This window comes from Frankliniella occidentalis, unplaced genomic scaffold (genome assembly GCF_000697945.3).
Source record: "Frankliniella occidentalis isolate FOCC.00 unplaced genomic scaffold, Focc_3.1 Scaffold88, whole genome shotgun sequence".
NCBI lineage: Eukaryota > Metazoa > Arthropoda > Insecta > Thysanoptera > Thripidae > Frankliniella > Frankliniella occidentalis.
This window is the reverse complement of record NW_026267217.1, coordinates 1,046,718-1,058,274: the sequence shown is the minus strand read 5'-3', so window position 1 is coordinate 1,058,274 and position 11,557 is coordinate 1,046,718. Positions and strand designations below refer to the sequence as shown.

Sequence of the window (11,557 nt, the reverse complement as noted above, 5' to 3'; positions counted from 1 at the left end):
ATGCTACCCATCACCGGTTACCCATCAAAAAAGATCAAACTTAAGGTGGATCTCTAATGGAGAAATCTATGCTACCCATCACCGGTTACCCATCACGTGCAATTTCGTGTTTTTACATGGCAAAATATAATGATAAGGTGTATAGTCATATTTATTGTTCACAGACATCCTAAGTCTTAACCACAACCCGAGTTGTACGCGTAAATACACAAAATCACAGGTGATGGGTGATGGATGATGGGTGATCGGTAGCGTAGATTGCTCTATTGGAGTTCCACCCTTACTTGGATTTTCCTGTGACTGTGTTTGCAAGAGTGCGCAGTATATTTGGTGGCTTGATTAGCTCCTTCAATATGTTTGACTCAGTGGCAAGAGGGAATCCATTGTCAAGCATCTCATCAAGAAGCTAAAACATTACAATGATGTTAAGGACACAGCTGGATGCTGCACACAAGTGCTATGTTTACAGCAGTGAAGTTACCTCATATACAACCACATAGTTCTCCTTTATGAGACTTTCAGAGCATTCACTGAAATAATCTTCTAGAGTAGACACAACTGTGTGCAGGAATTCAATCACGAATAATGGAGGAACTGCAACAAACATTTTTTTATCAGGGATAAAAGGTCATGCGCTAATGAAGATTTGATAACAACTGTGATGTCTTACCCTCAGTCATGCAAACAGCCACAAAAAACATTGAACACCGATAAACGCTAATGAGATAATGATGAGGAGTTGCAATGACCGGAGGAACATCTTCTGGAGAGGAGACTTTACGTTGTTGGTCAAAGAAGTAATCGCACACTGATCGTGATATAACACTTTTCCAGTGCTTCTCCATAAAAACATCTCTGAAACAGGGAAAAGTGAAATAGTAGGGTGATCCCAGGGTTACTTTGAATATACAAAGAAAATAATAAAGTGGGATCTCTAAGAGGTTGTATTTAAAACTTGGAAAAGTCTTGTTTACCAAAGTATTCTGTCAAAAGATGAGGTTATGTTTCTAAGGATGGAGTACGTGGTCTGCTTACCCGGAGGAGTTAATGATGAAGAGGCTGTGAATCATGTTGAATTTTGGGGAAAGCAAAATATCACGAGATACTTAGTAGCACGGATGGGGAAAACAGGTAGACAAGAAGTTATTCAATTAAAGTTCACCATATTGATGTGATGTTAAGTCAACCCAACCCCTTGGGTAGTTTGACAACCCCTTCTCATCCCTTCTCTTCCCCCTTCCCCTCTCCTGCTCCTGCTCCCCCCCCCCCAAACCCGTACCCCGTACCCCCCATTCAGTAACGGGGGGGGGGGGGGGAATCCTGGTCAAAATTGATTTGGAAATTAGGTTTCTGGTTATTCATATCTCACTTCACGCAGGTTTTTATTTTTATTTTTCGTCTAAATTGCAATCTTTGGTTCTGTTTTTATGTTTAGTCACGATGGTTGGCAATTCTACACCATATGAGAACATTTTCGATCAGCAGAATAGTCTGCTTGTTGTGTTCTCCTTGACATATCTCATGTTTACGCTCAAAAACATAAGAACTAGAAGATTTGCACTATTATACTCAAGTATCTGATACACAGATTCAACCATTTGAACCATTCGTCTGTTCTTTTGTTATGTACTTAGCTTAATTCGTATGTCAAATTGCATAGTTTCTTCTGTCGACTGCAATTGTTACACCTTTCGCAGGTTATGGTCATGAGTGTTAGAGAACATTGTGATTTCTTTCTAATCTGTACCGTGTAAAATGTCAACTAGATCCAAGATTGTATTAGTCGTTTCATGTGTTGCTTCCACGGGCATTATTTTCGGCGTTCACTACAAACAACAGCTAGATCGGTGAGTTCAACGTTGAAAATCATAAGAGCTCCAATGTAATTTCTTTTGCCAAACCTGATGAATTCCATTTATTTTTCTTTAGAGATAGAATGCATCAAGGTGTTGTCAGAGATATGGAAGTTCAAGATATGAAGAGAAGACAAAATATGGTTCTGCTGGATCAACAAACTGCTCTGACACAACTGCTTCGAGACCAAGAAAAGTCAACAGATTTTAAATAACTTTTCTGTTAGATTTGTTTGAAAAGAGCTATATTTTTGTGAAAATGGGATTTAAAACTGCAGTTTGATTGATTGTGATGGGGAAGTGAGGTCAGTAATACCGATGACAAGTAAAAAAATTGTAATATATATTCTCATAGGTCATGAGGAAAATAAAAAATAACCAAATTATTACAAGTTTTAAACCTTACAGCAACAAATAGAAAAAGTACAATCATCACAAATGACATGGTGTTTCTGCAGATCAATGTTTCAAAACAGAATAATACAAATGAAGCAAAGAGCATAGCATTAATGTATTACATATACCATGCCTACCTCTTGTTTATGTGATCTCTGAGAGGGGAAAGAAGTAGCTGTTCAGGTTCATTGATAACATTTTGTTTCAAGTAATATATCAAAGTAATGATATGTTACTTTTTTTGAGCTAGTTGTGGGTCAAACATTAACAATGCCACAGGCTTCAATAACACAGTTAATAATCTTGGACCATTTAGGAGGATTTAGTTCCATGATAGTCTTATGACTCACCATCAGCTAAGGTGGTTTGCGTCAAGTATGTTCCAATATAAGACCACTACTAACCAGTTTGATGATAATAATCTCAAATAGGCATGTACCTGAGGCAACGCACTTAAACTGAGGTGAGGAGGCTTTCCTCATGAAATGAGATCCCCTTTTCTTATAAAAAAGAAAAACGCACTCTCTTCATCTGACATTTTGAATGGTCCCAAAAATTTAGAATGATGTGTCGAGTAATGACGCCGGACTATTAATCTGATAAGCCTTCATGCAAAATAATAATAATAAATAAACAAAGCATCTTAAGGACTTATGCCCACCATGACAACATTGAATTAATATTTAGTAATAATTAACCAATAGTACATACAAACCAGTATGTTATGTATGGAATAGTAAATCTCCCTGCGGGACACAGTAAAGGATTGCTACAAAACTTGTTGCCGATGTCAAACCAGCCTTAATGTTTTCAGCAACATTGGAGTCGACTTTGCTTGTTTTGAATCACGCAACAACTTACACAGGAAAATGAACAGCTCTAATTCAATCCTAGAAAAAAATAGATAACCTGAACAATTAGATAAGCCCTATATATCTACAGAGTTTAATTTTTACAGTAGGAAATGTGAGGTAGATGTATGTGAATCTTACATATTAATCTTCTGTTTAGATGCACCTTTCCCTTAGCATTTAAAATGACAGTCAACATTTGTACAATAGCAAAGAAACTGAAGCATATGACAAGCAACAACTGAGTAGGTACATAATAAAGTATTTGGTGTTAGGTCCTTTGATCAGCAAGTTACAAAAACTATATGGTACAAGATAATTCATAAAACTTGACAATGCTATTGACTTACAATGGAATTACTTTGGTATGGATGAGAAGAATGTTAAAGATAGAAGGGATTGAACACTTTAATTTTAAGAAATGAGTGGAGTTCATTCATGGAGTCCATTGATAACAATGACAGAGAAAACCTGTTCAGAGATATTCTCATTGGTTGTGTAGTATGTATTCAAAAAGTCTCAGATGTAGACAGAAATTTAATTTATGCACAAAAAATGTATGAATATACCAAAGGTGAGATTTTCTTCCAGAGTAAACTTTAGTGAAAGTGAGGAGGCAAGGTCACTCGCTGTAAAGATGGACAAAGTTATGGACAGCATTTGGAAACAAATGCAATCCAAAGCGAAATGACTATTGAAAACATATCATGACATTTTCATATCGGTTTTCACATAAACAATATTGTTTCGATATCCCACCTTGCGCAATGAAATGAAAATTATTTCATGGGGCCCCTAAACTTAGATGTAAGTAAAATTAAAACAAAATTGAAGAGGGATGGAAGTTGAGTAATTTTAGATTTAAGTACAACCATTACTTTAGGATAAAGAAGTCATGAATGTATATAAAAAATTTCAGAGAATTTCTTTTTATCACAGAACACATTTGAAGGAAATGAGGAGAATAGGAAATAGGAACTATGAGAAAATCAAGGAAATATCTAAAATGAACTTAACTGAAATGGAATGGAAGAGTAGGAATGGAAAAGAATGGAATGGAACAATAATTACCTATCTTCAAAGCAGGTCAAATCGGACAAACGCAAATATTTCACATATGTTAAAATTGTACGCTAAGTAAAACAGTGATACACATTACTGTACGTAAAACAAACATATAGACATAAAAAAAGTAAGTTTCTCAAAGTATATACCCGTAAATTTGTCAAAGGAAAGGTTGAACTAAATAGAAACGAATACATGTACTATGACATGATCTTGAGATTCTCTACAAATAACGCAAATTTAACAGACAAAGAAATGAATGCAAATTTGTCACACGAGAGGTTAATTACCTACCTACATTAAGTTCAACCAACATTGATTTCTGTAAATACATTTAGGTAATAGAATAAGAATTAAAAGGAAAGGAAGGCGTCAAACAAGACAAGACAAAACAAATAACAGAAAAAAGTTTATAAAGACACTTAGGCAAGCTGGAAACTTAAGATAAATATATCAATGGAATGTATGTAACAGTTTTCTTTTCCAACCATTTTTAGCATGGTTTTCGCTACAGTGTAGACAACAACAATAATAAGAATACATACATAATAATAATAATAATGGATAATACCAATAATAATAATAACCATTTAATAACTTTGTACTATGACTACAGAGACTAAATTGCTTGCCACAGTCTAGCTGCACAAGTTGTACATGATGGCAACTTTGAGAGCTCTGACAGTAGATTACAATGATCTCAGCTTCTCAAAAAGAATAAAACTGCCAAACTAGCTAACACTGCAAAACAAGTACAATACAAAATGAATAATTTATGTTATATACAATTGAGCTGTTTTGATGTTTTACAGTACTTCATAGTATGATGTGACACTGAAAACAAGAGGACTACACTACTGTAAAAGCAGTCCAATTTGAAACAAGCACAGTATTTGCCTGCACCAGTAACTAGTTCAAATACCCTATAAACAAATGCACAGCCAACAATCTGGATCACAGTAATTGCATTCCAATTTACTTACATAAATATGATAACTAACAAAATAATTGCCACATTTTTTTATTTTTTTTTTAAATTATGAAAAGTGTGTACCTGTTGAATATTCTGTAAAAGTGGAAATTTTGAATGAAATAAAAGCACTTTTGAGAGCAGCAGAAATGCAATTCCAGAGGATCCAGAGGAAAACTTAAACTATTTTCTACTCTACTACAGGCTTGTGATTGCAAAAAGCCAGATTTGTTACAAATAGCCTCAAAATGGCCAAATCTACAGTTACTATGCAATAGATTCAGTCTCCATGCTTGGTCTTCTTTGAGAAATGAAATTGGTCCGTTTTACCGTTACAGTAATGGCGGAAACAATGGCTATCAAATGTTCTAGGGACCAATTTTAGTAGCAAACAACTAAATGAATTGATTCAGTCGAGACAATTATACCTGTATAATACAAAATACAAGAATACAGCACAAAATGGAAGTACCAAAAAATATAAACAAACATTGTAAAATGCTTCAAATAAGACAAATGTCAAATCAGTAGTTAAAATATTCAAAGCTGTTTGTATAAAACTAACTTGATTTCTGAAAAACTAAATACTTTGAGTTTGACAAAATTGGTACTCATTGCAAAAATACCACTTGAGTCAATTTTACGTCAAAAATAAATACAGTATCACTAAAACAAGCCTGGTTAAAGAGAGTTTTCACAAAACTTTGACAAGGAAACACAATTATGTTTACATTTTACCCAGATATGCCATAGGATGAAATGTATTTGAGCGGCTTCATGCGTTTTAACCTTTTTTCTTATATCACAAAATAAAGAATTAAACCTACATAACAGTCAGATTTGAAGTGTTGACAGTTAATACACAGTAATCATGCTTGAGCACATGCACCAGAAGAAGGCAAAAAAATGTGCACATCCTTGAGAAGATTTCATCCATTAGGACCAACAACCGATACTTTGGGTACATCTAAGAAGGACTTTGTTGTTAGATGGTGAAGAGGGACTGATGATAGAGTAACAAGCAACTGTTGTTCAGTTACATCACTGCTTCCTTCACTCAATTCTTCTAGAATGCTGCTACTTCTGCTACTCCTTCCAGCATCAGAGTTGCTATTTGAACTGACATTACTATTGTGAATATCATTATTGTTATTGCTTTTATCCTGGAAACTATGATCAACATCTGTGATTTGTGTAATATTTAATGAGTCACCAGTTTGGTCACCCTCTTCACAAAAGTCTTCTGCTTCAGATTCACAACATGAGCTTGGTTTGGCTGGCAATAACTTCAGCATTTCTTCTGAGTTTCTTGTTTCTGACCTATCATGACCATATCTTAGTGGAGGAGTTTTAGCAGCAAGTGATGATTCACACTGGAAAAATACACAAAGTTGTGGATTTTGAATCTAATTATTAAATTTCCTCAATAGCTAATAAGCAAAGACGAATCTCACTCACCTGCGGATTTTCTGTGATGTGGAACAAATGCATAGGAAGCAAACCACCACTCCAGCACGGTGTTGTCCTTAATCCATCCTCATTCTACATAATTTGACAAAAGAGATTGTTAAATCAAGTAATGTAAATATATAACACATTCGCATTTCCAAATCTTACATTTGAATCAATGTTTTGAGGAGAGTTGATTGCACCAATAGGAGTTGGAGTTATTCCTGGCGGTAAAAGAGTAACACTGCTTTCCTCGACTCCTTTGCTATCACTTCTGTCATGGGCTTCAGTGTCTAACCGTTTAGAGCCTACATTGTATCTGTAGTGACTTGTATCAGTATCAGGTGTTATAAATGACGTCAAAGGCATTTGTCCATGAACTCCATTGCCAGAAGCCTGATAAGGACTTTGGGCTGGAGTTATATTATCAGGGAGCCCCCTTCTAGTTTTTCGCCAGGTGAACATCACTACAACACCAATACCTGAAAGTATAAGTGCTAGAACACTTATAGCCACCCCCAAAGCTGTAAAAACCACCATAAGAATAAGAAATTAAAACGTCAACCACAACAAAAAGAAGCACATATACAGCAACTTTAACTTACTAATGAGAGGCACACCAGGTGATTCACTTAGATATTGTTCTCCTGGATTTTGAACAACTTCTGGACTACTAACATAAACCATTTGAGCAACTGATGGTTTGCCAGTCCCCCCTCGAGTGACACCTGATACGGTCAAGTGGTAATGCGTGGAAGGTTTGACCCCAAGAACCTGAAACAGAAGAGGAATTGGGAAATACTTTAGAAAATTGAGAAAATTCTATGGAGTCTATTATGCTAGTGAATTAAGGGCCAAGAGATAAAGAAAAATAACAAATAATTGAAGTAACAAACCTCTGTGCTTGTTTTTGATCCATCTACAAGAGTAAAGATTGTTTGACTTTGATCCAGCGGAACCAAGGACACATTAAATTGGCCCACAGTACTACTAGGTCCTTTCCACATTATTTTTACTATAGATGAATTCAAAGGCTCCCAGCTGACATCCTTCACTTCTTCAGGTGCTGAGAAAAAATGACAGTTATAATGCAACTGAAATTTAATTCAAATTAAAAGCCATTGGGATAGAAGGATAGTTTCTTACCATCCTCAAATGTTCGGCATTCAAACTTTTCACTCATAGGGCTACTATTCCCCTCTTTATCATACACCTTCAAAGCAAGCTCATAAATGGTATTGGGGCGTAAATCATCAATCTCCACCCAATGATTAGTACTGAATTTTTGAGAAAAAGACAATTAGAAAATTATCCATAACATTTAATCAACACCAATGCTTATATATGTAGTAAAAACCAATAAAAGATAACTTACCAATTTATAACGTCAGGTTCACTGGAGCCAAGGGTATGGCTTGACTGAACCTCTTTGATAAATACAGAAAAGTATTTAATATTTAGGTGAGCCGGTGCAGACCAGGTCAGATTAATGGTGTGAGCAGAAGTTGGTTCTGCTTCCAAACAACACGGGGGTTCTAGTCTCATTGTTTCAGATCCAATAAAATTACTTTGAGTAGTCGTGAACGGAACATGAGGCAGTGGGTTGAAGTTTGTGGGGATCCGTACCGGCATTTCTATGGGCTGCCATTTTAATTTCCCATCCACAGATGCCATTGGCCAGCCACGACTTGTTCGTGCCAGTACTCTAGTCTCATATGTCGCTCCTGGTATAAGATCTAAAATTTAAGATAAAATTAGAAAATTATTTGAATACATGATCTATAATACACTGTGTTTTTAAAACCATGTTCTTTACCCAGTACCTGAAATAGTGAAGTTTGTAGTTCTGGCGGGGACCTCTCTGATTTTTGCAGTGGATCTTGTGATTTGTCTCCACTGAACCTTGTATTCTGTAATATGACCATGAGTTCTCCTAGGGTCTAATGGTTTCCAAGCAACGTTCAATGTAGTTGGACTAATAACTGTCAATGTAATCTCCGGAGCAATATCTGGAACTATAACCAGAACATTAGAAATAAATTTTCACATTAGAAATTTTTTTTCTCATGTATTTGAGTAGATCTTACCAGATTCCTTTGTTTCACAAGTCAACTCTTCACTTGGTTCACTTGCTCTCGTGGTATAGGAGCGCACTATGAAAGTGTAATTTGTGAAAGGTTCTAGACCGGTAATATTGCAAGATTCAATTTGTGAAAATGCTGCCTTGTATTCAACCTTGTTGCCTAGATCACAAAGGGGAAAAAGCGATTATAGAAAATACTTATCTACTTATCTTATTATGAAACTCAAGATACCCAAGATAATATACCTGAGGCCCAGTAATGTACAGTAAACGCTTGAAAATTTCCTGGAAGTGTGCTCCAATGCAAGTCAATAAAACTGTCACCACGTTTCTGGCAAACTAAATTGTAGGGGGGACTTTGGAGGCCAGAGGAATTGACAAAAAGGTGAGCAAGACCCCAACTTTCACCAACACCATTTTGAGCCATGCACTGATAGTAGCCAGTGTCATTGGCAACACTCATTGATATCACCAATTTATTGTTCAAAACCCTAATTCGACCTGAAATACAAATCAAAATGTCAATTCATAATTCAATTCATGATTCCCTTAATATGATATGAGGATAAGAGGGTAATTTCTCACCACTGGGAGCTACTGGTTCACCATTCTTCAACCAAGTGATGTTGGGGTGTGGGACACCTTGCGCATCGCAAGTAAACCGCGCTGTGTGAGCATTGGGATACGTTTGGGACTCAGGGGCCTCCTTTATGTACGGTGGTGACAAGACATTAAGCTCCACAACCTACATCAGACAGACACATTTTACTAAAGATCTGAGATAATTCATGTAGGTCATTAAACTGTAACACAGAAGTGGTAAACTCACTCACCTGAGAGAATATTTGTGATTCTACCTTGAAACTGCAGTTGTAGGTACCAGAGTTTAGGACTGTGACATTTTGCAGTGTCAGTATACTAACACCAGGTATTGCCATGCTGGATGATGTCATATTGATCCAAATATCTGAGAAAAGAATTAGAACACAAATAATTGAAGTTTTTTACAAATTTATGTAATTAATTGCAGACAAGCAACTCTCAATAAAATAACATACCATCCTTTTTCAAGAACCATCGAGGGACATGGTCTCCACTAACAGCACATTCTAAAGAAATATTTTCTCCTTGGATACTTTGAATAACATTTCTTTGAGAAAGAAAATTGTTTTGAGACCACTCAGATGGAGTTCCTATTGTTAGTGAAGCATCATTACTCACTCGTGTTCTTCGTAGCACATTATTTGTCGCAACGCATCTGTAAATGGGACCATGCAAATGTAACAAATATTCCCAAAGCATTGTGCAAGACATAAAAATATTTATTTTTCTTACTTGTACTGCCCTTCATCCGCAGAATCTACTTTCGAAATAAGAAGCACACCAGAGGCAAGTATGACAAATCTGAAAAAAAGTTAGAAAAGTGTCCAGAAGTAAGTACAAGATGCTCCAAGGGATCAGAAAACGATTACTGAAGGAAACGAGAGGGCCTACCTGGAGCTAGCCGGTAGTGGCCCGTCATCCTTCTTCCACGTGATCTTGGCGGCGGGGACAGAGTCGATGATACAAGAAAATCTCGCCGTCCCACCCACCGGCACAATAACGCTATCAGGGCCTTGAACTGCTTGTGAGAGTGCTGGAAAAGAGTTAAATCACAATATGTAAAACTGTCTCTTAGATTGCGGATGTGGACGTGTGCTTGTGGAACTCACATGCGACGCGCAGGGTGGCCGTCCTGGACACGATGGTGCCCGCGGGGCCGCGCAGCGCACACCGGTACTCGCCGGCGTCCCTGCCGCTCCGCGACACCTGGTGCACGACGAGGTTGCCCGCGCGGTCCACGACGAAGTGCTCCTTGTCGTTGGCCGGGAGCGGCTCTCCGTCCTTGCGCCAGGACACGGGCCACGAGGCGAACTGCGGTCCGGGGCGGCAGGCGAGCACGGCGTCGGCGCCCTTGCGCACCACCAGGTCGCGCGGCTCCTCCGCGAAGGCGGGGGTCGGCAGCGCCCCCGCGCTCGGCCGCTGCGCCGGCGGTCTAGGCCGCGGCAGGTACAGGGCGGCGTCCGCGCCGTCGAGGGCCCCGTCGAGGCCCTGGGGCGCACCGCTCCACGCGGCCCCCGCACCTGCAACACAAGAGGATGTGGGTTAAGCCCAAGGCCAGACGAAGGCGAAGGACGCGCCAGCGAATGCTAACGCAGGGGAAAATATTCACCCCGACTGGGAATAACGCGGGCCCATCCTAAGGTACCAGGTCTAGATTAAAAGGAAAAAAAAGCCGTTTCGATTCGACACGTTTCACTGAAAGTTACTCAATGTAACAACACGTATGTGTACATGTATAACAGTTGTTACATTCCCAATTTTACGTTACCGTTGTTACATAAAGTGGTATATGTAACAAATGTTGCATAAACTAAAATCCGTGACAGCTGTTAACAAAGCACAAAGTATTTGTGTAACACATGTTACTAAAAGAAATATAAGTAAAATAATTTGTATATCCGATGTTTCAAACGCTCACGAACGTAGCAAAGAGCTTTGTATTATGTTACATAAAGTGATTTTCAGTTTTTCCACAGCAATTCCGTATCCTGTCGCCGGGCCTATGCGCATGGGGCGCGCGCCCGTGTTGCGATTTAACGATTCCGCGATTTCAGTTAGAAAGCACTTCCAACGAATACACCTGTATCTATGATGGAGTCGGATGGAGCCGGCTGCATCTACGTCCGCCCACTAGGCAACAGTTACTCATCCGTTCTCAGAGGTTGCCTGGTAGGCAGGCGTTGATGCAGGTCGCTTCACTACGGAGTCTCCACCTCCACACAGATGTACTCAAGGGAATGTTTGGATAACTTACCTAACCGCAAAACTGCCCCCCTCCCTCCCCCAT

At 38.4% G+C, this 11,557-nt stretch overlaps 3 protein-coding genes across 4 annotated transcripts in view; 1 reads left to right on the top strand and 2 right to left on the bottom strand.

Moving 5' to 3' along the window:
• Positions 1-1,245, bottom strand: part of LOC113214900 (AP-3 complex subunit mu-1) — a 10,662-nt gene extending 9,417 nt beyond the window's left edge. Inside the window, exons 1-4 of the mRNA XM_026434412.2 lie at positions 1,036-1,245; positions 671-855; positions 482-594; positions 285-406 (exon numbers count right to left, since the gene is read on the bottom strand). Of these exons, the coding sequence (XP_026290197.1) occupies positions 285-406; positions 482-594; positions 671-855; positions 1,036-1,070 (455 nt within the window). The 5' untranslated portion in view covers positions 1,071-1,245. The remainder of the gene's footprint in view (positions 1-284; positions 407-481; positions 595-670; positions 856-1,035) is intronic.
• A 163-nt stretch (positions 1,246-1,408) lies between these two features.
• LOC113214901 (protein PET117 homolog, mitochondrial) lies at positions 1,409-2,239 on the top strand. Of its 2 annotated transcripts, XM_052269269.1 has the most exons (3): positions 1,409-1,609; positions 1,698-1,847; positions 1,930-2,239. In XM_052269269.1, exons 2-3 carry the CDS (start codon positions 1,756-1,758, stop codon positions 2,066-2,068), a joined length of 231 nt encoding a protein of 76 aa, XP_052125229.1. In that variant the 5' UTR covers positions 1,409-1,609; positions 1,698-1,755; the 3' UTR covers positions 2,069-2,239. The 2 variants fall into 2 exon arrangements, with proteins under 2 accessions (XP_052125229.1, XP_026290199.1); XM_026434414.2 differs by having other exon boundaries at positions 1,413-1,847.
• The window catches only part of LOC113214899 (protogenin B), a 30,119-nt gene continuing 20,741 nt past the window's right edge, over positions 2,180-11,557 (bottom strand). The window contains exons 2-17 of the mRNA XM_026434411.2: positions 10,380-10,790; positions 10,162-10,303; positions 10,003-10,071; positions 9,726-9,925; positions 9,501-9,634; positions 9,253-9,412; positions 8,914-9,168; positions 8,672-8,827; positions 8,408-8,599; positions 7,960-8,320; positions 7,731-7,861; positions 7,481-7,650; positions 7,190-7,358; positions 6,753-7,108; positions 6,594-6,677; positions 2,180-6,508 (exon numbers count right to left, since the gene is read on the bottom strand). Coding sequence (XP_026290196.1) covers positions 6,065-6,508; positions 6,594-6,677; positions 6,753-7,108; positions 7,190-7,358; positions 7,481-7,650; positions 7,731-7,861; positions 7,960-8,320; positions 8,408-8,599; positions 8,672-8,827; positions 8,914-9,168; positions 9,253-9,412; positions 9,501-9,634; positions 9,726-9,925; positions 10,003-10,071; positions 10,162-10,303; positions 10,380-10,790 — 3,434 coding nt within the window. The 3' untranslated portion in view covers positions 2,180-6,064. The remainder of the gene's footprint in view (positions 6,509-6,593; positions 6,678-6,752; positions 7,109-7,189; positions 7,359-7,480; positions 7,651-7,730; positions 7,862-7,959; positions 8,321-8,407; positions 8,600-8,671; positions 8,828-8,913; positions 9,169-9,252; positions 9,413-9,500; positions 9,635-9,725; positions 9,926-10,002; positions 10,072-10,161; positions 10,304-10,379; positions 10,791-11,557) is intronic.